This window comes from Cetorhinus maximus, chromosome 4 (assembly GCF_964194155.1).
Source record: "Cetorhinus maximus chromosome 4, sCetMax3.hap1.1, whole genome shotgun sequence".
NCBI classification, from domain to species: Eukaryota; Metazoa; Chordata; class Chondrichthyes; order Lamniformes; family Cetorhinidae; genus Cetorhinus; species Cetorhinus maximus.
The window spans coordinates 119,417,017-119,442,955 of NC_135882.1; the positions used below are offsets into that span (position 1 = coordinate 119,417,017).

At 42.4% G+C, this 25,939-nt stretch overlaps 1 protein-coding gene across 3 annotated transcripts in view; it reads left to right on the top strand.

Moving 5' to 3' along the window:
- Window positions 1-25,939, top strand: part of LOC144679845 (copine-3-like) — a 91,913-nt gene that overhangs the window by 56,253 nt on the left and 9,721 nt on the right. For all 3 annotated transcript variants that reach the window (XM_078540699.1, XM_078540697.1, XM_078540698.1), the window contains 6 exons: window positions 873-971; window positions 10,648-10,734; window positions 12,223-12,282; window positions 15,993-16,126; window positions 25,202-25,256; window positions 25,344-25,395. In XM_078540699.1, coding sequence (XP_078396825.1) covers window positions 873-971; window positions 10,648-10,734; window positions 12,223-12,282; window positions 15,993-16,126; window positions 25,202-25,256; window positions 25,344-25,395 — 487 coding nt within the window. The remainder of the gene's footprint in view (window positions 1-872; window positions 972-10,647; window positions 10,735-12,222; window positions 12,283-15,992; window positions 16,127-25,201; window positions 25,257-25,343; window positions 25,396-25,939) is intronic.

Below are 25,939 nucleotides of genomic sequence, written 5' to 3' on the forward strand. Positions count from 1 at the left end.
TATTGTATTTTTAATTCCTGTTGGAAACCTCATCCTGCCTGTGAATGAGGTTTCATAAAAAATCCAAAGGCCGCCTGGCCAATTCACCTGCCTGTCAACCGTAAGGTTGGACGGGCAGCAAAAAATTGCATTTAATTATGACTTTAATGGCCTTAATAGGCCTATTAATTGTCGGTGGGCGCGCTGCCGAGTCCTGCACACGCCCACCGACCGAAATATAGCACGATGACGTCAGGATGCTTGCCCAAAGTCATTGCGCATCATTTCACGCTCGTGCGGGTCATGCGTGTGCCTGCCCACTCAGCAAAAAGTCCTGCCCATAGTATTTACTTGCATTATGACCACTGTTTACCTACTACATTTGTTGCATCCAGTTAATTATTTGTAAAGCTCACACTCTGAAATATAGGGTAGAATTTAATACTCCCCATGGGAGATGGCTGGAAAGAGGGGAGGGGGTGCCTGTAGAATCAGATGGGAAGGTGTGGGGTGGAAAGGAATGTTGCCTTCCTGACTCTCCTGCTAGAGTCTGGGGTGGGAAGGGTCAAGGACAGGTTTCCCACTTGGAAACCAATTGAGAACATTTGAGGCCCCCATTCCACTGCTGTTGGTATTCAACAATTGACTGGTGAGGACCATGACATGTGGGAAACCTGCCAGGTAAACCCAGGTGTGGGAGAGTCCCTGCTACTTGAGCAGCCCATGCACATCCACATGTGAAGACCCCCTCCTTAAATTTAACTTATTGAACTTAAAGTATTTTGTGGGTTATGAAGTACTTTGGGAATTAGCAAGGTACTATACAGATGTAAGCTCTTTCGTAAATTAGTTTCTATAATCTTAAGCCGACTCAATGAAAGCCTTTTTTTCAGGTAACCTGCTATGATTATGACAATGATGGATCACATGATCTAATAGGAACGTTTGAAACAAATATGGAGATGTTGCAAATGGCATCACAGAGTTCACCAGTAAGTTTGTATTTTTCTTTATTATACTCCTGTTTAATTCTACAGAAGCACTCATCTCTTATTTTCTGCTTTATTTAAAAAAGAATCAAATGAAATAAAATTAAAGTAAGCTGTCTTAGGTTAGAGCATAAATTTTCTTCTATTATTTCTCCTTTCAAGACTCATTCATGATGGTTAGGTGCTTTATATCTAGACCTTTGCTAATGCCATCCTTTCAGCTAGCTGTGAGAAGGTGGGCAAGGGCAATCCAGAATGATTTGCATTTTGTATTTGCATTTATTCATGCTTCTCTTCATTGATTTTTTTTTTGTAGGGAACATTTGGTATCTTGTTACATGATGAATCAGGAAAGCAGTAGGGGGAGAGTGAAAGTAAGGCCAAGAGCTTTTTGGAAAAGAATTCCAGAGGGTGGAGCATATTGGCCTATGATGATGAACAGAAGATGTGGGAAATAATTAGTAAGCTAAAGACAGAGGAACGAGGGGTGCAGCAGGGGACATACGGTTGGAGAAACTTGGTAATGTGAATGAAAATCTTGAAATTTCCTAAGGACTCTTTTTTGTGGTGCATCATGGAATTCTCCCTCTATGTTAATACAACAATCATTTTAAGGTTGGCTGGGTTGGAATGATGCGAGGCTGCTTTTTAAGCAAATGTGTACCTAAATGGCTCAATAGGTTATTGATCAGTTAAACTTAGCTGCTGCAATTTAAGGGCTGGATTTTGGCTACCAATTTGCCGGACCCACCTCGGCAAAAAGTTCCCCTGAAGCACAAGATTTTAATTTTGCTTAGAGTCTCAAGCAGCTGTGTTGGCAAGTTGGGAAGGTATGGCCACTATGGGGAGTCAAAGTCAGGTAGGTATGAGTGGGAATGGGATGAAAGCATAGATCCTTAGAGCAGGTAGGAATGGTATGGAAGATAAATAAGAACAGTAAAAGCTTTAAGGCTTCAATTCTCCTCCCTCCCTCCCTCAATGTTTGAAAAAAGGAAGGGGCTTCCCTACAATTTTACTGGAGCATTCTTTGTTCTTTAAAGCTTAAACAGGATTTATAGTTTTGGGAATCCAGACCCTGCAATGCAAACGCCAAACACTGGGAACTGGCTTTGAGTTGCTTGGCTGCTTTGTGCTTTTACTGAAGTAAAACTCTAAGGCCTGAGTCATGCCCAGGAACACACCTTATACAACAGCAACTTGAATTTATATAAAACCTTTTAATGTAGTGAAAGGCCCCAAGGTGTGTGGCAGGAACATTAGCAAACAGGATTTGACACAGTCACATGAGATATTGAGACAGGTGACCAAAAGCTTGGTCAAATAAGTAGGTTTAAGGAGGGATGCACAGAAGGCCAGAATTGAAGGAACACAGAATTCCTAGATGCTTGTAGGGCTGGAGAATGGGGCGGACAAGACCACAGGTTCAAAACATGATTGATTGAGTTTTAAAATTGAGGCATTGCTGGCCTGGGAGCCAATGTAGTTGAGTGAGTAGAGGGGTGATGATAAATGGAATTTTGTGCGAGTTAGGATATGGGCAGCAGAGTTTTGGATGAGTTCAAGTCAATGGAGGATGGAAGCTGGGAGGGTGTCCAAGAGAACATTGGCGTAGTTCAGTCTATAGGTGACCAAGGCATGAACAAGGGCTTCAGCAGCTGGTAACCTAAGGCAGGGTGAAGATGAGCAACATTATGGAGGTGGAAGTAAACAGTCTTGGTGATGCACATCAAGGTTTTGAATGGTCTGGTTTAGCCTCAGAGTGACAAGGCATAGAGATGGAGTCAGTAACTAGGGAATGGCAGTTGTGGCAGGTACAGAAGAAAATGATCTTAGACTTCACAATATTTAGCTGGAGGGAATTTCTACTCATCTAGTACTGATGTCTGAAAAGAGAGTGACTAATTAGAGGGAGTGAGGAGATCAATAGAGGAGGTGGTAAGACAGACTGGATGTTGTCAGTGTACACGTGCAAACTGACATTGTGTTTTCGAATGGCTTTGTCAAGGGGCAGCAAGTAGCTTGAAAAATAGGAGGAGGAAAAGGTAGATCTTCGGGGGCTCCAGAGGTCATGTTGCAGCAGTGTGAAGAGAAGGTATTGCAGATGATTCTCTAGATATGACCAGATAGATAAGAATGGAACCAGGCAAATGCAGTTCCACCCAGCTGGACAATGGAGAAGCAGCATTTAAGGAGGTGTGCTATGCATACAGAGACTGCAGACAAGTTTAGAAGGACAAAGAAGGATAGATAACAATGGTCGCGGTCACGTAGGATGTTATTTGTGACTTTGATAAAGGGTCATTTTAGTGCTTTGGCAGGTGTGAAAATCCGATTAGAGGAATTCAAGCATGGAGCTGGGGGAAGAATTGGCATAGATTTGTGAGGTGACAACAAGATCAAGTACTTGGGCGAGTAAGTGGGTTGGAGGTGGAGTGGTAGTTTGCAAGGACACAGGTCGAGGCTTTTTTTTGAGAACTGAGGTAATGATAGCAGGGGGCAGTACCTGAGGAGAGTGAGCCATTAACGTTTATTTCATGCTATAAAATTTATTTATTGAAACTGAGTTGCTGCAAGTAAAAGCACAACTTAAAGCAAATATGTGTAATATGCAAGATTTTAAAAAACTACAAGCAGATCTCTTATATTGCTCTTGGTTAAAACAAAAACATATACTGGGTAGAATGTTGAAGCATTGGGGGTGTCTTGCTTGCCTGCTGGAAAGCCGGTGAGAGACCGACGCACCTCTGGGGAGCACTTCAGTCCTACGCTTCTGATCTTTGGGCACCCGGTGCAGGGAGGGTAAGGGACCTCCTTGTGAACCTGCTCCTGCTGGCCAGGCTGGCCATCAACGATCCAGGCAGCGGACGACCAAGGGAGTCGTAGGCCCAACTGTCTGCCCCTCTTCCGCGACTGGTTTCCCGGAGTGGGAATATGTGGTGTCCGCTGGCACGATAAAGGCCTTCCATGCTCAGTGGGCACCGCGGGGACTGGGGTACTTTATAGACCCATTTGATCACATTTGGGTTTAATGTTTGTAAGTTTCCTTCTTTCTGTTTGTAGTGCCCCTTTAAGGGCCTGCACTTGTTTATCCCTCATTTTTCTTAATTTAGTTTAATTAGTTTCATGCAAAGAAAAGCACCCACTGGGGAGGCCATGGCAGTTTCCTTGATAAGGCACTGACGTGCCTTCGATCGAGGGCACCCCCATGGAGGTGTCAGTCTGGCTGCACAGTTTTATCTGTCGTGCACACTGCATAGCAACAGGCCCTCCTGAAGCTGGGTTAATATCTGTGGAGGTGTGATGAGGCCCTTGTCATTAACTGGCCTACTTTAAAAGGCCTCAATTGGTGGTGAGGCAGGAAGGTGCATTCCCAACCAGAACTTATTCCTGGCAGAGGTGGGATCTAGTACGCCACCATCCCGCCTAAGTAAATGTCCTTTCCACCTCCAAGCTCACCGCCAGCAAGAGCACACGATTTCAGCCATAGTTTCATGTTGTATAATGCAGCATGAATTATCAGGGCCACTCATTTATGGTGAGTGAACAGCAAACTTTTATTGTTATTACAAATATAATAGTGACATATTTGTGTTTAAATTTTAGTGCTTATTTATTTTTAAAGCCCAGCATACCAAGGAAGATGGTAGGAAAGATTTCTCTGGTTTCGGGTAGGTAGGCGGTAGGTTGCAGGGACTGTGCCTAGCAGTAGTGAAGAGTTGGGAGTGCTGTCTGGTAATGTTGAGGGATATTACAGCGCAAAAAATGTCAGCCAAGGCACGTAAAATTTGACTAGACAGCAATGCAAAATTGGATGGTAGTAAATTGGCAGCCTACTCTGCAACCTGCCCAATTTTCCTTCCCATGGACTTCAGTTAAACAGAAGATTTGACAGGGTTTAAGTCAAGCTGCTGATTTGTTAATTGCTAATTTTAAGCTACCTGTGATATTAATTTTCACCCCTATGTGTTTCAGAGCATTGAAAATGGGATACCTAGGAGATGGGCAGGGATGTCTTGGTGTGGCAGCACCGTAGAGAATTAGAGAATTATTGATTGTAATAATGCTGGGAAAGTGAATGGGGGTGTAGAAATGCTGAGATGACAAAGTTAAGGAGCATTAGGTGGAGATTACTGGGTATAAGAGTATTGGGAAGAAAGTTACTAATTTTCTGAGGGAGCAGAGCAGCTGTAGGAGCAATTGGAATGGCCAGGGATGGAATGGCAGCTGTTTGATTCTAGCAGCAAGTGGGAGGAAGGGTTTCCTTAGTGGTGAATTTGGTAAATCTATTATTTAGAACGTAGCTGATTTATTTATTTAAAATTCTTAGCAATGTTATTGAATAGGTAAATCTTTCCTCATCCCCCAAGCCACTGCCATCAATCTCTGCTGAGCTGCTGCCATCAATCCCACACTGGCCACCCCCACCCCAATGTAAATTGTCATCAAAGCTTTTTATAAAAATGTAGATGGAAGGTATGACTTTAAAACTGGAGGTTAAGTTGTATTTGCAGTCGTAGCCCAATTATTCACTTCACCTGAAGATTTCACTTGATCTTGATTATGTACAATGTCATGGGAGGATGACCAGTAGTATAATTAAACGCTTTCAAAAAAATGTTGGTATCCCAGTTTAGCAATGACAAGCAAATGAGGGGGTGGAAAGTTTTGAAAAATAAATTATTGGTTCCACAGTTTCACTTAATTTGGAGTTACCGTTGATCAGAAATTTAACTAGACTTTCCGGATAAATACTGTGACTACAAGAGCAGGTCAGAACCTGGGAATTCTGTGGCAAGCTTCTCACCACCTGACTCTACAAAGCCTATCCACTGACTACAAGGCACATGTCAGGTGTGTGATGGAATACTCTCCAGTTGCCTGGATGCGTTTGGCTCCAATAACACTCAAGGAGCTTCACATCATCCAGGACAAAGCAGTCCGCTCTATTACCTTAAATATTCACACCCTTCACCACCGATGCACAGTGGCAGAGATATGTACCATCTACAAGATGCATTATAGCAGCTCACCCAGGCTCCTTTGACATCATCTTCCAAACCCACAAACTCTACTAGATGAACAAGGACAGCAACCGCATGGAACACCCCCATCTGCAGGCTCTCCTCCAAACCATATGCCACCCTGACTTGGAACTATGGGCAGAATCGTCCCAGATTTGTAGTGGGCGGGGAAAAATGAGGTTTTAACGCTGGCTGCAATGGCGAATTTTCACGCCATATCGTCCCAAACCCGTCGCATTAATGATGCATTCCTGGGATACACGCCGTCTCGATGGCGGATGGGCTTCGATTGGCCTGCCACGCCATCACTTCATGCCAGGCACCACATTTGAAGTGCAGCCGTGCTCAGTGCTTCCAGCCCAGGACTGCATCAAAGAAGACATGGCTCCAAAAGGCAAGAAGACTGCAGCCCTCGAGCGCTGTTGGATGCCGTGGAGGCCTGCTGTGATGTCCTCTACCCCTGCTCTGGCCGCAGGAGGGAAAGCAACATTGCCACTCCAGCTTGGTAGGTGATGGCAGCGGTGGCCAATGCTGCACAGAAGAGGTTGGCCATCCAATGCAGACAGAGGATGGATGATCTCATCTGTGCAGCCAGGGTGTGGCAACCATCTCATCACTCTCACACTCAAGCCATCACACATTCACTGGCATCTCACTCGCTGCCAGCTTAAGGGACATCACCACCCATTCTCACAAATATACCCTCACATGTCCATCTGGCCTCTGGAGACTGCGTCCTCAGCCCTCACCATCTTGAGGCCACTTGCACAGATCAACGTGTGTGGGAGCACACCTTGGGATACCCTCCTTTCCCAGTACAGCCCTCACCCTGCAGCCTCTTCTCTTGCCTGATGCCACTTCTCCCCCTTTGCCAAGCAAGACTTTGCCATGCAGTTATTGAAAAGCCAGCCATACGGCTGATCTGGTAGGTAGACACCTACCCATGAGCCCCCCTAAAAGTGGTGTGATGCTGTCTTTGAAGCCTGGCGCTGATGATTGCAAGTGCTGACCGAAGCAAGGTAGGCAAACAAACCTTGAAGTCTTGAGCGAAGTGCGGCCCACCAAGTGCACATCTTATACATGCTGTTGTGAAACACATTGGCATGTTTTCCTGCTGAAGTGGACGGACGGTCCAGCCGGGCGGGGATGAGTCCTGAGGGCTGGCATTACAATGATATGCAGATGTATTACAATGAGGTTCCTGATGTCCGATGGCGGGAAGCTTAGCCCGCCATTGACTGGCTGAGCGGACGATTTTTGGCTTTTTCACCATATTGTCTGCTCACGCCACTGAACACGTCTGACGCCAGCAGGCATGGAAAATCCTGGCCTATATTACCGTTCCTTCAATATCGTTGGGTCAAAATTCCAACAGCCCCCCCCCCCCAACCCCTCACATTGTTGTTGTACCTACACCACCCACAGTGGACTACAATGGTTCAAGAAGGAGGGTCACCACCATCAATTAGCTTCGCTGACACATAAAAAAAATGCAAGATAGACACAAATACAGCATTAATTGTAGAAAATTTGTGTTACAACTCATGGCCTCCCTGGTGAGCAAAAGAGCTGCCAGCCTCTGATTGGCAAGGGCAATTAGAAATGAACAATCAATGCTGGTTCAGCCGGTGACACCCACATTCTGGGAAAGAAGTTTTGAAAAGTCCAAGCTCAGAAGCTTCAGGGAAAAGTAAATAAATAGAAAACATTAGCCTGGCACAAAATTTTGACACAGTAAGTTCACAAGAGATGCATAAGTTTTAATTTATTATATATAATAGGTATGTATGTACATAATTTAAGGTGCTTACACAGGAGGGGGAAAGTACTGCATTTGGGTTCAGAATCTGAAGAGTGTTTTATATCATCAATATCTCCAGTGAGGTTTACCACCACGACTGCTTACTGCAAAATATTTTTTCGGATAGGAATGATTAGAAATGTGATAATCAATGGATTTCAGCTCACAAATATCTAGGCTTGGAGTTTCCTGGCAGTTTTAGGCGTGGGAAGTGGCATTTTGTGATTTATTTTCATGGGAATTTTTGTTTGACTGATTTATGCTGAGATATCAGTGAGCATCAATTGCCTCAATAGTTTGATACAACTGCTGAAATTAACAAAAATAAAAATACCTGGAAAAACTCAGCAGGCTTGACAACATCTGCGGAGAGGAACACAGTTAACATTTTGAGTCCGTAGGACTCTTTAACAGAACTAAGGAAAAATAGAAGAGAGGTGAAATATAAGCTGGTTTAAGGTGGGGTGGGACAAGTAGAGCTGGATAGAGGGCCAGTGATAGGTGAAGATTGCCAAAAGATGTCATGGACAAAGAGGTGTTGACAGTGGTGATATTAGCTAAGAAATGTGCTAATAAGTGACATTAAGGGTAGAAAGCAGGACAAGCAAGGTACAGATAGCCCTAGTGGGGGTGGGGTGGGGGGGAAGGGATCGAAATAGGCTAAAAGGTAGAGATAAAACAACAGATGGAAATACATTTAAAAATAATGGAAATAGGTGGGAAAAGAAAAATCTATATAAATTATTGGAAAAAAGGGGGATCGGAAAGGGGTTGGGATGGAGGAGAGAGCTCATGATCTAAAGTTGTTGAACTCAATATTCAGCCCGGAAGGTTGTAAAGTGCCTAGTCGGAAGATGAGGTGCTGTTCCTCCAGGTGCTGAAATTCTATGCTGCTCATTCACCAAAGCTTCAGCCAAGGCAAACACAAACTCATGGGAGTTTCCTGGATTTACACAAATAATGAACAGGCATAGATCTATATTCCAAACGTTTAGGCATGACAATTCAAAGTCACTTGACTTTTGACAATGACTTGAGATTCCTGGCTTTTGATGGGGATCAAGTTCCCTGATTTAATGAAAACAATTACCTAGACAACAATACAGACATGCACACTAAATCTTTTTATTTTCTGAAACAAAGACATTTTTAAAATGACACTTGGGGGTGGATTTAATGGCATCGGTGTCTAGCATGATGGCTAGAGAGCTGGCAAGAGACCCACATTGCCTCCTCCAGCAAGGCCTGCTGATATTAAGTGACCACCTCCAGGCCTTCCCTGGAGTCAAAGGCCCTCCCGCCCCCACGAGTGCTGCTGGCCAACCAGAGGCTGGCAGCTCTTTTGCTCACCAGGGAGGCCAGGGCTGCTGCTGGACTGACAGCCACTGGAGGCCCAGAATCGAGGATTAACCTAAGCCAGGTGGGAATGGTTTTGTTGGGAGGTGTTGTGACGGTGGTTTGGCAGCAAGGACAAGGGGGTGGTTCTCAGCTGCCCCTCCCCTTTCTGATGTTGGGTCCTTCTATCAGGCACTGAGTGCCTTTGAATGAGGGCTGTACCCTGGGAAACCTGCCCAGGCAGGTTTACTGATTGGCATGACACATGGTGACAGGCCTGCCCACAGATGGGTTAATACCATAAATGGGCATTAATTGACCACTTAAGGGCCTCAATTGGCTGCGGGGAAGGAAATTTGGCCATAGGCCTACCCACCTGGACTTGATTTTGGCAGAAGCAGGAAGGCAGTGGGATGCCCACACAGCACCCTCCTGCCTGATTAAATGCCCTCCCTACCTCCAAACATGATATGTGGGGGGGCATAAAATTCTCCCCCTAGAGTTGTAACACAAATTATTTACAATTAATGCTGTATTTGTGTTCATTTTACATTTTATTTTTTACATGTCAATGAAGCTAAATGATCTGCCCAGGAAATATTGGTTTAAGTTCCCATCCCCAAATCTATGGGGAAACTGGTGTAACTCTTGACAAAATTTCTGTGTAAGGGCTATCGTGGAAATTCAAGACAATTGTAAAATAATATTCAACCAGAGTGACCGTGTCCTTTTAAGTAATGTTTTGTTAACTAACTGTTTTTAAATTGTACTCCAGTAGAAATCAGGTTTTAAAAATATCCATGTTTAAACTGGCCAGAAATCTTTCCAAGTTAGCACAGCTTGTCACATAAGTCATTTTAAAGAATGTGACTGAGGGTTTACAAAACTATGTAATTGGCCCAGTAAGTTGATTACAATAAAAGCAATGTGCTACCCTCTAGTTTTGGACACTGATCAGAGGTTTTTAGGATCCAGTCCTGCCCTTGACCGGTGTGGATAAATCGTTTACAATTTACTTAATCCTAACCTAAATATTTCTAATGCTGAATCAGTTTTCTTCCTTCTCTATGATGCTCCACTTTTTCACTTCCTCTACAACAGTTACTGTTACTGGCTTCGAAGGCAGGTGTTCAATCTGAAAATAAGCCTCTGATAATATCACCCTGTAACAGGCACTGGTGTGTCTAACTCCCAAATGTATGACTGGCCCTCCGCCCTCCTTATTTTGGGAACGAGCTTGTATCTGAATGCACTTCACCCACAGCAACCTGCCTGTGAACTGGCACTGGTGTTCTAAAGAAGCTTGGAAGCATTCTTGGCAAACTTAATGTAGGAGTAATTCCAAAAAAATAATAAAATCTGCATGAAAAAATGTTGGATTAGTCAATGCTCATAACATTCCTTTCTCTGTGTACAGTAATGTTTTTGTTTGCGTACTGAATACCATGAATCAGCTTAATGATGTTGCTGTATCCATTTCTCATGACCTGTTACAACATTTCTCACGGTGTTTATCTTGCAGGCAGAGTTTGAGTGTATTAATCCAAAGAAGAAGCAAAAAAAGAGAAGATACAGAAACTCCGGAATAGTGAGTTTTAAATTGTGCCAGGTAAGTATTTTATAGCTTTTATTTTCAAGGATAGATTTGTTTTTGTAAATCCGTTCAACATTTTATGTAGCCCCACCTCTAATATAGTTAGTGCACCTATCAAGTATCTTCAGTGACTCTTCTTGCCCCACCCAGTCTATCACCACAATTGTGCAGAGGTGTCTTTTTTTTTCTCGCTGACACCAAACGCATTTGGCAGTGGGTGAATTTTTAAAATATTTACACTATCATCAAAGGTACAGTATTTTCTGTGGATATGAATCAAACAGTAGGGTCTGGATTGACTGGTAATTTCAGTTTCAACTTTACAATTTTCCCCAGTTTATCCAAATTACAGTGATTTGTAAATTGCAGTGAGCAACTGACTGTATCGTATTGTTTTCACTTTTGGTTTGCCCGCCTCTATTTAGCTGAACACAGATTAAATACATCAGTTAAACCGAACTCCCACCCTCATCCGGGAAAAATATCATAGATCCATTCTTTAAAAAACAAGGAATGCATTGGCTTTGACAATTTGCTTTTCAAAACAAGATGGCATTGTTGGGTACTAAAAGTGCTATTGCAAAACTCCATAAATATAGTTCTGTGTTTGGAAGAAAAATAGAGCCAAATCCACATCAGGCTGGTCACAACTTGTTCTGTTAAATATCTGAAACCTAAGTAACTCTAGTGTCCTGGTTTATGACTTGCTTTCCTATGGATATACTCACTATTGTTTGTGCGCACACATTTTTACATTTTCTTCAGCTGCAGTGGATTCATTAATTTGGGTACATTTCCCACTCTTTTCTCTTGTGCCAGTTATTTTTGTTTCAGTGAGACAACACTGGCACAATATGGGCGGAAAATGCGTCGAGTCGTTCAAAACTACATTGACTTCGGGGCCATAAAATCCCATTGCGTAAAATTCTGCCCTATATTACAGTGCTACTACACGTCATTATGTACTTTGAATTTGTGTCCATGATCACCACATCAACAAATTCCCAGTCTCAGCTATGTTGCTGTGAGCAGTACCATGAGCTGGTATATGCCTAGTTTGGACAACAGAGTCCTTAAACAGTATAGTTTGTTGCACCTTCTAGTGAGTGGCCTGTTCTGTAGTGGTAGAAAATGTGGAGCAAGTCGTTAATGCTTTGTGATGTCCTGAGCATGTGAAAGGTGCTGTATAACTGCAAGTTCTTTATTTCTCGATGTTGCTGTTGCAATGGGCAATTTATCAATGGAGACAATTAATTATTTCCTTTATTAATTAAAAATTAAGAAGATTCACAATTCTTCTCACTGGTTGAAATGACTGTTCTTAAGTGAAGTTTTTTAAAAATTCATTCGTGGGATGTATGTCGCAGGCAATGTCAGCATTTGTTGTCCATCTCTAATGCATAATAATACTCAGGTAAGAATATTAATTGTTGGATTGTGTAATGGATCATCAATTTATTACACATTAAAAATCTGATATGCTTCTAAATGTTTAACTTACAGATTGTGAAAGAGTACTCTTTCTTGGACTATATTATGGGCGGCTGTCAGATGAACTTCATTGTGAGTAAATAGCTCAAGTATGTAAACTGAGAATGTTAGCCGAAGTTTGCACTGTTTTTGGGAATGAAAATAGAGTTGTAGGGATTTTTTTAGCACTCAACCTAGTTTTTTAATGAGTTGAAATTAATGAATTTATTTTCTGAAACAAATTAATGATTTGGCCTCATTACTTCCAATCCTTGGAGTTTACTTTCATCCTTAATTTTCTTCAGTTTTCTCATTCATAATCTCTTTCCGTTTTGTTTTCTTCCAATTTTACTTTTTGGAAGCAGTGGTCTAAAATGGAAATAGGGAATAAAGTGTGTTCTATAAACAAAGTTTATATTAATATTAACTAGGCAAATGACATTGGCTGGGATTTTCCAGTCCGGATCCGTCACGGGCGGGTTGGAAAATTTGGTGAGGCAGCCAAAACTCCATTGACCTTTGGCCTGAAAAGTCCCGGCCATAGTTATATTAACACAAACCATGTGATTTACTTTTATTGTTTTGCTCTGTTTTATTTTGCCCTGTATCTCACACCAAGACAAGAAAACTGATTCCTGAATCAAGCGTTTTCTACTGAGTAATGTATTATCATGCTGGTCCCAATTATTTCTCCTTACCTGTGGAGTGCTTAGCCTCTAGTTGATATCTGGTCAGTTCAGCTAACTGCAGCATTCAAGTGTCTTGTTGCTGTATGGAACTGTGTTGTTGCAATTATCTGTTCTGTCACTCGCCCTTTCTTACGGGTATGTATCCATACTTGTGCAATACACGCCTTTAGTTTTCATGGCTATATGTTCATGCTATATCACCTCATTCACTGAAGTACTGGAAGAGTAATCTGTTCAAAGTGGAATTTTTTCTTGAAGAAAATGCATCAACTTGTTAAATACACCAACATGTTAAATATGACTAAGCGAGCCAACTGGTCTATGCCTCTGCCATGCTGAAAGAGCCACTAATAGATGCATAAAGCAATTCTGTCTTCTGTGCAGCAGCTGCCCATAAAGACATGACTGAGATCAGGAAATTGGAGAAATGAAACCTCTACATCAAAACAGAGGTTTCTCAGGATGTAGCGGTCCATTTTCAGCCTTGGTGACCTATTCGACACTTAAGCTGACCCCATATCCTTTCAATCCCATATCCTCTCCATTACCAAGACTGCCTGCTTTCACCTGGAAACATTGCCTGTCCCTGCCACTGTTCTCATCTCATCTGTTACTGCAACTCTTATCAATGCCTTAGTTAGATCCAGACTCGACTGTTCCACTGCTTGCCTGGCCAACCTCCCATCTTGCACCCTCCATAAACTTGAGCATATGCAAAACTCTGCTGCTCATGTCTGGACATGCATCAACATCACTTTACCAATCGCCTCCCTGCTTACTGACCTACAATGATCATTGCTTCCCGAATCCAGCTACATCTCGATTTCAGAGTTCTCACCTTTGTTTTCAAATCCCTCCATGACACTGCCTTTCCTTTCAGCCCAAAATCCTCCAAGTTCTATTGTGTTTCTTCAATTCTGGCCTCTTACCCATTACCCAATTTTAATCACTTCGTTATGGGTGGCTTCGCCTTCAACTGCCTATGCCCTAAGTTCTGGACTTCTCTCCCTAAATGCCCCAGCTTCTCTACTTCTCTTTCTCTTTCAAGATGCTCTTTAAAACATACCTTTATGGTCGTGCTATTGGCTACCTGGCCTAGCATTTCCTTATGTGATTAGCTGTTTAATTTTTTTTGGTAACTCCTGTGAAGTACCTTGGGATGTTTTACTATGTTAATGGGGACAAGGAGATGCAAATTGTTGTTGCTGAGTTAGTCTTACCACATTCCTTGCTGTGCACGCTATGACAAGGTTTAAAATTAGTGAAGATATAAATAGTCGGTTGGTAGTACAGAACTTGATATTGGTATTGATATTGAAAAAAGACATTTTGTTGAATCTTTTCTTTTTGCACTTGTCAGGACAATTGCAAGAATACCAATGTCGGGAAGCAACAACTTTATACTGTATGAGAAGAGTGTGTTGATGGTTGGCAAGTGGACACTGATAGAGGCATTGCCATGGAGATTGCACCAGTTAATGGGGATTGACAGTTAACTGCCAAGCATTGTTTAAAAGCTGCCTGGTTTAAAATTTCAAACAATACTTGGCATTTAATTGTCAGTCACCATTAACTGATGCATTCTCCATGGCAATGCCTCTACCAGTCCGCTTGCCAACCAATCAGCACACTCTTCTCATACAGTATAAAGTTGTTGCATATCCTGACATTGGTATTCTTGCGATTGGCCTGATGAGTGCAAGATGAAAAGCTTCAACAAAATGTTTTTTTTTCAGCAATATTCTAGTGAAGATATGGAACAATACAGCTGATCAGATTTTCACAGTTTTATTTTTTAAAATTAGCTTACATGTTTACCAGAGAAAAATAGTTTTTGAATGTCTTGTGCTTGTTGTTAAATGGAACAGTAAATAAATATTAATTTATTTAATTTTATAAAAGGACAGTGTTCTGTGGGATTTCTAGGTAGAACCAAAACGTGATTCTTCAAGCGACTAAACAAGGGAAAGTTTATGTGTGCACCTTTTTATTTCAGTAAATTAAAAAGGACCAGAATTGTTATGTTGGTGAACCTTTCAGCACGGTCATCCTTACAGTTTAAAACCAACAGCAACTTAGTTAAACGTAGAAGTCTAGAAGTTGCTGTCAGTGATACCCTGTTCTTTCACAGGGTACACTATTGCACTCTTCAGAGATGCAGTTAGCAGGGAATCAATGAATTGACATGAACATCAACATCTTATGCAGTATTCTTACTGTAAAAAAAACTTTGAAAATGTTAAGTCGTGAATGAATGGTAAATTAACTTTTAATGGCATTATAAACAATCTCTCTGCTCCTGAAAAACTAATTTTATAAGCGTAGAATGCCATTCTCTTCGTTCCATAAGTTACTGATCTTTAAAATAATTATTTTAGTTTTTAAAGTTTGTTTATGATTCTGTTTTAATTTAAAGCCATGTGTAGGTCCCAATCTTTATTTTGCTTTTGGAAAAAATAATGAAATGGTGAATGTCTGTGCTTTTTACACCCTAATTTTCTCTCAGTGAGAGTTCTACAATCTGAGGCTGCTGCTCAGCCTCCTTGTTAACTTCACTGATATTGAACACCCTGGATCCCCTATAGATGATGTTGGATTGAAAGCCATATTGAAAATGAGGAAATTGACACTGTAAAGCCCGTTAAACTTTTATGGGCAGCTTTCTTTGAGGCCAGCGGTGAGTGTAGTACCTTCATCGCTGAGTTCAAAATGCAGGCCTGATGATTTTTTTGGAAAAGTCACATGTTTCATACCTGGAATTCCCAAAGGTGCACTCCTTACTGGGTGCTTTGGATCATGGAAACATATTATAAATCATTGTAGTGTCAAATTAACTTGTGTTATAATTGCACCATTATTGGCTATAAAAGCAAATAACTGTTTCACTTGATCTGTTAATTGACAACCATGCTAGCTAGAGGGGAGAACTTAAACAAAAATCAGCTTCAGTTTTCAATCAAATAAATGTAATGCTTAAGAAACAAAGCTGAGGGGTTCCACTCTTAGTACAACAACTAGCATGAACTCCATTCAGCATGGATAGGGCTACATTAAGGATCTATCTTGTGTTTTATAATAATTTCTAGCAAATGATTTTTTGCTTCTTGATTACAGGTTGGTATTGACTTCACAGGCTCGAATGGAGACCCTCGTAAACCTGACTCTCTACATTATATAAGTCCTAATGGATTTAATGAATACCTGATGGCAATCTGGTCTGTTGGAATGATCATTCAAGACTACGATACGTAATGCATTCCTGTTAATTTTATCAGTTTGGCTTTTTGCCTTCTATTATGCACCCACTTTCTTGCTCTCCTTGGGCTATGCCTATATCCTTGCCCAGAGGGTGGATAGATGAGCTGATTCCAAAACTTTGCCAAAGTTTTTCCTGTTTTTAAAAAAAAAAAAGTGGCTGGAAAGTCTGAGATCAGACTAAGGCAATTTACCTTCTCTTCCTCTATATAGAAGCCTTATTTCTGCTTGTCAGCTCTTTGCAGCTGCAGTTGAGTGTGTCAATCTTTGGCATTGCTTTGACATTGATCATTTACTGATTCAAATTGTGAATGCTAATTTTATTTTCATTTTAGTCATTCTGCTTGCCATTACATATTTGAATTTTAGCCTTAATTTCTGCTTGAGAAACAATGTGACCTTTATTTGTAGGTTTTGTTTTGGTTGTATTTTTTTGAAATGTAAATTTATATTACAATGTGTTTACAGCAAAGAAACAGACCATCTGGCCCGATTGACCCAAGCTGGTGTTTATGTCCCACAAGCCACCTCCCACCATTCTTCCATTCTTCCTCTAACCTCATCAATATATTTTTCTATTTATTTTTCCCTCATATACTTATCTAACATCCTCTTGAATAAATCTATGCTACGCCCTCAACTACTCTTTATGGTACCGAGTTCCACATTCTGGCCATTCTCGGGATAAAAGAAATTTCTCCTAAATTCCCTATTGGAGCCATTAGTAACTATCTTAATATATATGGCTGCCAGTTCTGATCCCCTGTACAAGTGGAAACCTTACCTACTCTGTCAAACTCCTTCATAACCTTAAATATCTCTGTCAGATCGTTTGTTGCTTTTCATGAGGGAACATTTTGTACAAATGCTGTTTAAAATGAAAATTGTTTTCTACCATATAAACAAGAATGGTTTAGATTGTTTTCATTGTTGGGCAGGAAATACTCTTGAATTTTATATTCAGCTGTAGTTACCTGTAACTTATTTCCTCACCAACTGCTCAGACCCTATCATATTGCTATCCACACTTGTGACAGCTAACAGAAATATGGGTCAGCTTCTTATTGAGACAGAAAATGCTAGAAATGCACTAACTTGGTCAGAAAACTGGAATTTTGTCAGGCTGATGGGGATCTCGCCCACCAGTCAGAGAACCAGCAGGGAACTTCCATCAATTCCATGGGAGACACTTGATGGAATCAAGTGCCCTTCAGTCACTTAATTGTCCGCTGTCAGGTCTTCCCCACGATTGAGGTCCCCGGTGACAGAAGTCCCACCCGTCGAGAGCTGCTGGCCAGTCAGAGGCCATAGCTCCTCATTGCTGCTAGTGCCAGCGGGAGCGGTGGCTGCCAGCCACACTGCCCCTACCCAAGATCCAGGTCACGGGTGAATGAAGGTGAGATGAGCGTCATGGGGTGGGGTTCACCGGAAGGGATTGGGCTCAGAGGCAAGGGTAAATGAGGTTGGCTTTCAATGGCCATCCCGCCTGATGCCAGGTCCTTCAATCAAGCACAGAGTGCCTGAAAGCGAGGGTTCCCTTACTGCCCCCTCCCCACCCCCCACTTCCTTGGGAGGCCGTCTGGCAAATCAGGAATAGTTTGCTGGATGGCCTTCCAAGGATGCAGCTTCCATTTAATCCCGGAGCCAGCAGTAAATTGCTGGGGTCGGGGATAATGGCTGTCAATTGATTCATTAATGAGCCCAGTTGACATCCTGTCGCTGGTGGCTGGGAATCTCTTAACAATCCCTTCTGCCTTCCGACCTAATTGGGAGAGGTTTTCCTGCTGCCAGGAGACTAACAAGGGGCCTCTGCCATGATTAAGTGGGCCTGGCTATCATGGTTCCTGCAGCGGCTGGCTGAATAAAATCCAGCCCCAGGTGCTGCAAATAATTGTAGAAAGGCAACAGCACAGAAGGAGGCCATTCGGCATGTCTTTGCCTGGGTGCATTTACTGCTATAGCAACTCCCCCTACCTTTGCCCTGCAGCCGTGCAATTATTTTCTCTTCAGATTAAGATCTAATTCTCTTTTGAAAATTATGATTGTTTTTCAATTCCCATAGAGGCTGATAACTTTTAAAAAGAAATTCGAACTTCTGGTCAATGAGTTAGCTGAAAACGATGACACAAAAGTTCGTGTTTTAAGTTTCTTACTGTAACAAATGACTAAAATCACTATTAACTAACTATTCTGTGGGCAACTTATACTTTAAATTACAGAAAGATACATTCTCTTTTTATATTTGCCCCACATTGCACTCTTCATGGAATTACAGTCCTTCATAGCAAACAGTCCACAGTTGCTCCCAGTTTCCAATGGGTTTACATTTCCCCATTTTGCTGAGTAGTAACTTCAAGTGACCATCTCCAGGCACTTAATATTGATAGAGCTTTCTAAATACGCTACCAGCAGTAAAGTCTTTCCTGATGCTTCTTCCCCTTTGACCACATCAGGACAAATCTCCAGGTATCCTTAGTTGACTGCGGATGCATTTCTTTGACTGGAGACCGTCTCGCTCCTACATTCAGCTGTGGTAGTTTGCAAAGCCAAGCGGCCTTTTCTTTTTGCTGACCACACAAAACTGCTATCTGTCTGAGATATTCATTGATTTGTGGGGAAACCTGTACCTGATCTCAAAAGTGGCTTCCTCTGCACTCTTCCCCATGGCAACGTGAAATATATTAACCTTGGCATCCAGTTAGGAATGCTGATTAGCTCATCTTAACCCCAACTCCTATTCATCTTAGAGGTAAGTAGACAGTTTACAACCCAATACTTTCAACACCTTTCTGGGACTTTGGGAGACTCAGAGTTTACCCATTGTGAACTCAGAGACTGCTGCCATTGTCTCTAACCGTGAGCACCTTATACCGTTGCCCCATTAACACAGTCTGGGCCTTCCTTTGATTTTTAACAAGCCCAGGCTTTTTGTCAAGCAGACATCAGAACAGGTCACATGACCACCTCTGTTTACCTTAAAGACACAGTTTCAAAACATCCTATATCCCCCATGAGCAGGATTTTGCCCTCGGCGGTGGCGGTTGGGATGCCGACCGCTGCCTGCGATTGGCTCCGCACCACGATTTCATGCGGGCGGGCCAATTAAGGCCCACTCTGCATGGATCATGAGCGAGAGCGCTGCCTGTGCGGGCGGGGCTAGGAGGGAGAGCCGGGCCTAGCACGCAGTTCGCGCATGCACGAGAAAGAGTGCTTCAATCTCCCTGAGGCACGGAGCTGCCTTGGAGAATGAAGTGCTGTGTAAAAAAAAAAATGAAGAGAATAAAAATTTAATAAAACTTGTCCCCTCATGTGAATCTATCACAAGAGCTGGGACATGTTTTTAAATCAAAAATAAAGTTTTTGTTTAATGTTAATTTGCTTTAGGAAACCTCATCCTGCTCGTGGATGAGGTTTCCTAAAAAATGTAAAGGCTGCTTGGCCATTTCGCCTGCCCGCCAACCGTTAAGTTGGAAGCGCAGCGTAAATTTGATTTTAATAATTAAAAGGCCTAATAAGGCCATTAACAATCGGCTGGCCGCAGATGACTCCGGCGCGCACCCACCGAGCGAAATATTATGAGACTGCACAAAGTCGCCGGGCCACACTCCCGACCTCATCGCGCATCATTTTATGCTCGGCTGTGTCGGGCGCGTGCCTGCATGCCAAGAGTAATGTTCTGCTCCATAAGTACAACAATTGAATCTGCTTTACTCTCAGGCATTGCATTCCATATTGCAACTACTCGCTGTCTAAAAACGTTTTTCCTCATGATGCCATTGATTATTTTGCTAATAAACTTAAATCAGTGTCCTCTTGTTCTCAAACCTTCCACCAATTAGAAGTTTTTTTTCCCTATTTACCCTGTTCAGACCTCTCATAATTTTGAACGCCACTATCAAATCTTTTCTTTGCCAAGGAGAACAGTCCCAGCTTCTCCAATCCAACTGAGGTTCTTCATCCCTGGATCCAATCTTGTGAATCTTTTTTGTATCCTATCCGATGACTTTGCATCCTCCTTAAAGTGTGGTGCCTAGAACTGGATGCAATACTCCAGTTGAGGCAAAACCAGTATTTTATATAAGCTTATCATAACTTCCTTGCTTTTGTACTCTATGGCCCTATTGATAAAGCCCAGGATCTCATATGTTCTTTTAACCACTCTCTAAGCCTTCCCTGCTGCAACAATGATTTTTGCACTTATACCCCCAGGCCCTCTGCTTCTGCAGACCCCCCACCCCCACTTTAGAATTGAATCCTTTAATTTATTTTGCCTCTCCTCATTTTTCCTACAAAATGAATTACTTCTCACTTCCCTGCATTAAATTTAGTCTGTCTTGCGTCGACCCATTCCGCCAGCCTAAATCCTTTTGAATTTAATGCTATCCTCATCACATGGGGTAGAATTTGACCCATGTTGGAAGGACTCGGTGGGGGTGGTCGGGAAGCCGCCCGCTGCCCGCGATAGGGGCCGGAAGGCAATTTCATGGTGGCGGGCCTGTTCAGGCCTGCCTAGCATGAAACGCGAGCGGCGGCGCTCAGTGCTGCCTATGCAGACGGGGGGGAGGAGGGAGAGCAGGGAGAGCAGGGCGAGTGCAAAGAGGACGAGTGTGACCTTGGTGCGTGCGTGCGAGTGCAGACTTCATAATCTCCCTGAGGCACAGAGCTGCTTCAGGGAGATGAGTTCAATAAAAAAAAATAATAAAGAGAATAAAAATGTAACGAAACATATCCCCTCATGTGACTCACATGAGCAGGGACATGTTAATTAAATTTTAATACTTTTATTTTTATTTGCTTTTGGGAACCTCACCCCGCCCATGGATGAGGTTTCCAAAAAAATGCAAAGGCCGCTTGGCCTTTTTGCCTGCCCGCCAACCATAAGGTTGGACGGGCAGTGAAAAATTTAAGTTAATTGATTGTTTAATGGCCTTAACAGGCCTTTTAATTGCCTTCTAGAACAGCTGCAGCCCCTGTGGTGCGGGTACTCTCACAGTGCCGTTAGGCAAGGAGTTCCAGGATTTTGACCTAGTGACAGTGAATTAACAGTGATATGTTTCCAAGTCAGAATGGTGAGTGACTTGGAGTGGAACTTCCAGGTGGTGGTCTTCCCATGTGTGTCCTGCCCTTGTCCTTCTAGATGGTAGCAGTTGTGGGTTTGCAAGGTGCTGCCAAAGGAGCCTTGGTGGGTTCCTGCAGTGCATCTTGTAGATGGTACACACTGCTGCTATGGTACGTCGGTGATGGAGGGAGTGAATGTTTGTTGATGTGGTGCCAATTAAGTGGGCTGCTTTGTTCTGATGGAGTCAAGCTTCTTGAGTGTTGTTGGAGCTGCACTCATCCAGGCAAGTGGAGAGTATTCCATCACACTCCTGACTTGTGCATTGTAGACGGTGGACAAGTGTTGGGGAGTCAGGAGGTGAGCTAATTACCACAGGATTCCTAACCTCTGACCTGCTTTTGTAGCCACAGTATTTATGTGGCTAATCCAGTTCAGTTTCTGGTCAATGGTAACCCCCAGGATGTTGATAGTGGGGGATTCAGTGATGGTAATGCCATTGAATGTCAAGGGGCAATGGTTAGATTCTCTCTTGTTGGCGATGGTCATTGCCTGACATTTGTGTGGCATGGATGATGCTTGCCACTTGTCAGACCAAGTCTGGATATTGTCCAGGTCTTGCTGCATTTTGACATGGACTGCTTCAATATCTGAGGGGTCTTGAATGGTGCTGAACATTATGGAATCATCAACGAATATCCCCGCTTCTGACCTAACGGTGGTGGGAAGGACATTGATGAAGCAGCTGAAGATGGTTGGGCCTAGGACACTACCCTGAAGAACATCTGCAGTGATGTCCTGGAACTGAGATGATTGACCTCCAACAACCACAACCATCTTCCTTTGTGCTAGGTATGATTCCAACCAATGGAGAATTTTCTCCTTGATTCCCATTGACTCTAGTTTTGCTGGGGCTTCTAGATGTCACATTCTGTCAAATGTGGCCTTGATGTCAAGGGCAATCACTCTAACCTCACCTTTGGAGTTCAGCTCTTTTGTCCATGTTTGAACCAAGGTTGTCAGAAGCTGAGTGACCTTGGAGGAACCCAAATTGAGCATCAGTGAGCATATTATTGCTATGCAAGTGTCGCTGATAGCATTGTTGATGACCCCTTCATTCATTTTACTGATGATCAAGAGTTAGACAGGTTTGGTAGTAATTGGCTGGGTTGAATTTGTCCTTTTCTCACATTGCCGGGTAGATGCCAGTGTTGCCTGCACCATACTTTCAGGTGGTGCATTTCTGATCATAACCACTCGCTGAATAAAAAGGTTTTCCTCATAACATCTTTGGTTCTTTTGCGAGTCAGCTTAAATCTACATCTTACAGTTTGCGACCCTCCCACCAATGGGAACCGTTTCTCTCTATCTACTCTGTTTGCACTGCATATGGGACAGAATTTAATGCAGTTAATACCCACTTTAGGGCCTAATCCTGCTGCTGCTGCTGATATTCACCCAGTGACTGGTTGGTGGGGGGTGCAGGTCTCGCCTTGTGGGGAGCCCATATAGAAAACCCCATCGTCGTTTGCAGGTCCCTCGTTCGGTGGGACTCGGGATCAGGGGACCTGGCGTTGGGAAGGGGAGAACCAGTTGAGAGCCACCCATCTGTCCTTGCTGCTGACATACCACCCATTATTTTGAATACCACTATCAAATCTCCTTTCAACACTGCTCTGAGAAGGACAACCCCAGGTTTTCTAATCTACCTACCTAACGATAAACATTCTAGTAAATCTCTGCAGCCTCTCCATGGCCTTCATATCCTTTCTAAAACATGATGCCCAGAATTGGACATAATACAGAATTGTGGCAGAACCAGTGTTTTAGAATGGTTCATTATCATTTCCTTGCTTTTGTACTCCTCGTCTATTTTTAAAGCCCAGGGTCCTGTGTGTGTTTTTTTTTTTAGCTCCTTCTCTACCTGCCTTGCCACCTTCCATTTTTGCATGTATGCACCCAGGTGTCAGTGCTCCTTCACCCCCTATAGAATTATACACTTTAGTTTACATTGCCTGTCCTTTTTCTGCCTAGTAAAATGTATCAGTTTGCATTTCTGAGAGTTCATTTTCAGCTGCCATGTGTCCACACATTCAACTAACCTAACTATCCCCTCTTGAGGTCTTCACAATCCTCCTCACTGTTCACTACACTTCCAAGTTTTGTATCAACTGCACATTTTGAAATTGTACTCTATACACCCAAGCCCAAGGGCCGGATTTTCGCTACTGGAACCATGTAAAAATGGCAGGCATGACCCAATTCAAGGATCACTCCCCCACCCCCATTGAGGTGCAGCAGTTTTTGCCATTGCGGGATAAGGGTGCAGTTAGCAAGCCCTCACCCTATACTCCACATATGGCTGGCTCCATTGCAGGGACAACATCTTCTAGCACCCCGCAGTTTTTGTGGAGTTGTCCAGTTTCTCTATGACACATGATTCATGGCCCCTCGGAGGAGTCATGAACCATAGCATGGACTTGGGAACCTTTTAAAAAGTAAGTTCAAAAAGTCTTACCCATATCCCCAGCCACTCCTTATGGCCTCTCATACCTTCCATGCCAAAAGATGACCCTTCCATGCCCTTTCACCCAGTATGCACTATGTACATAACCAGTGAGCCATGTAATAACAGTGGCAAGTGTGAACTGTTGAGGGGGATAAAAAAACTACCCATTCAGAAATGTTCTTTGAGTAAAAACTGCTTTTCCTCCAACCCTAAAAAGTGTCGATCAGACAGACCATTTAAGTATCAATAACACAGGCTTCAAAACTTCACACCTCTTAATATTGTCCAAATAAACATTGAGACATTAACAAAAGGTATCGCAGAAAGAACAGCTCACTATAACCACTTAAAGACGTTAATAAAGCAAAGCCAACAAGCCACTTCACTTGTCAAAACAGAATTCCTCCTGGGCTCATGCTTTTATTGGCCTCGGTTTTCAGCCAAGCATGCATAATGAGGGCCACCAGTGGGAGGGTATGGGCTTTGGTGCCTAACTGCTTTTATTATCACTGAGATGAAGTGCAGAGAAGTAAGGCTTTCTAACCAGCCTCCCTCAGCACACACTCCTCCCCCGCCCGCCCGCCACCGCAGCCTAGGATCTGCTTCATGCGTCAGCAGGCCTTAGTCAGATCATGCGTCTGCCTCCCTGAAGCGAAAATCTTTAAACCAAGGTGGGTCCTGGTGGCTACTTGCCTCAGTAGCAAAAATTTGATCCCAAGTCATTAATATATTTCGTAAAAAAACTATTGGCCTAACTAATTTTCAAAAAAAAAAAATGTTAAATTCATCTACCTATAAACAAATTATAGATACCTTGTTTTCTGCCTCATCATTTGTCACTTGAGTGCCTTCACCCTATGCATGTTTTAAAATTCGTTTCTGGGATGTGAGCACCTGTGACAAGGCCAGCAGTTATTGTCCTTCCCTAATTGCTCTTGTGATGAGTAAATGAGAATTGGAGCAAGATAACCTTCAACATGATCTTTATTCTTTATACTTTTCTACCTATACACCTCTAATTCATTTTCTTCCTCCATTATTTCTAATTCTAGTGTTTGAATACTATTTAATTTGAAGAGTCAGTTTTTTTAATCTTGGTAATAAAAGCCTCCTCTACGGCCTGTGCCCTTTGGAAGCAGTTTAGGACAGCCTTTGGCGGTCCCATTGGTCTGGGAACTTGAAAGTTTAAAACTTTTTTGAGGTCAGAAATATTATGTCTGATTTCCATTGGATTGCCTGAACACTCTTCTTAATTTCACCAAAGTGGAGCTCTTTGCTTTCTTGTCAGCATATATGTGCCAAGCAATTTCTTGGCAAGAAAATTTCAATCTGAGCTGGGCATTATGAACAAGGTAAAACCTGGCTGGAACAATTTGGTCTGCAATGTAAATGATGCTAGACTAGCTTTTGCAGAATATTTGTTATAGCTCATTGCTGGCTATGATATGTTTTCTTTGCTTTCAATTTACTGGCGAATGTCTGATTATGATTATTTTATTTCAGAGACAAATTGTTCCCGGCGTTTGGATTTGGTGCACAGATACCCCCTAATTGGCAGGTAAATATGGAACAATTAGTGAAAGGTATTACTAATTTGATTTTATATTTTGTGTACAATTTATAGTTTGGCTTTTTTCCCCTGCAGGTATCACATGAATTTGCACTTAATTTCAACCCCACCAATCCATTCTGTGCAGGTATGACATTCTCCTTCTGCTACATTTTTTTTTACCCGTTTTAAAATTATGGTAGTGGCAGTTCTGATCTACTTTTGCAAAGAATTGGTGGTTAGCAGTATTGTGTAAGATGAGATATTTTGTAGCACTGAGGTTTCATGATCAATTACTCAGCGTGGTCAGATATAATTAATTAAAAGACACAAAAATGCAAAACCTTTAGAAGAGTCACTCTATATACTTCAGTACTACATTGTGTGGAAGGTTGCATCATGTTTCACTTGTTAATGAAAACATAAAAGGATTTCTTAATGGGATAATAATACTTGGAACTATTTGAATGTGTTGGTATGTTTTGAAAGTACAAAAAGATAGTGTAAAAGATAAGGTATCATGTACTTAATTGTACTGTGAAAAGTTGGCATGTACTTATGAGTATGCTAGAACAAATTTTAATTTAAATGCTCAGTGTTAAGCTAAATAATAATATAACATCTGATGTGAAATGATAATTATGCTGTAGTGCTAGCATCAGCTGCTTGTGACCTGGAAGCACTGATGCTAA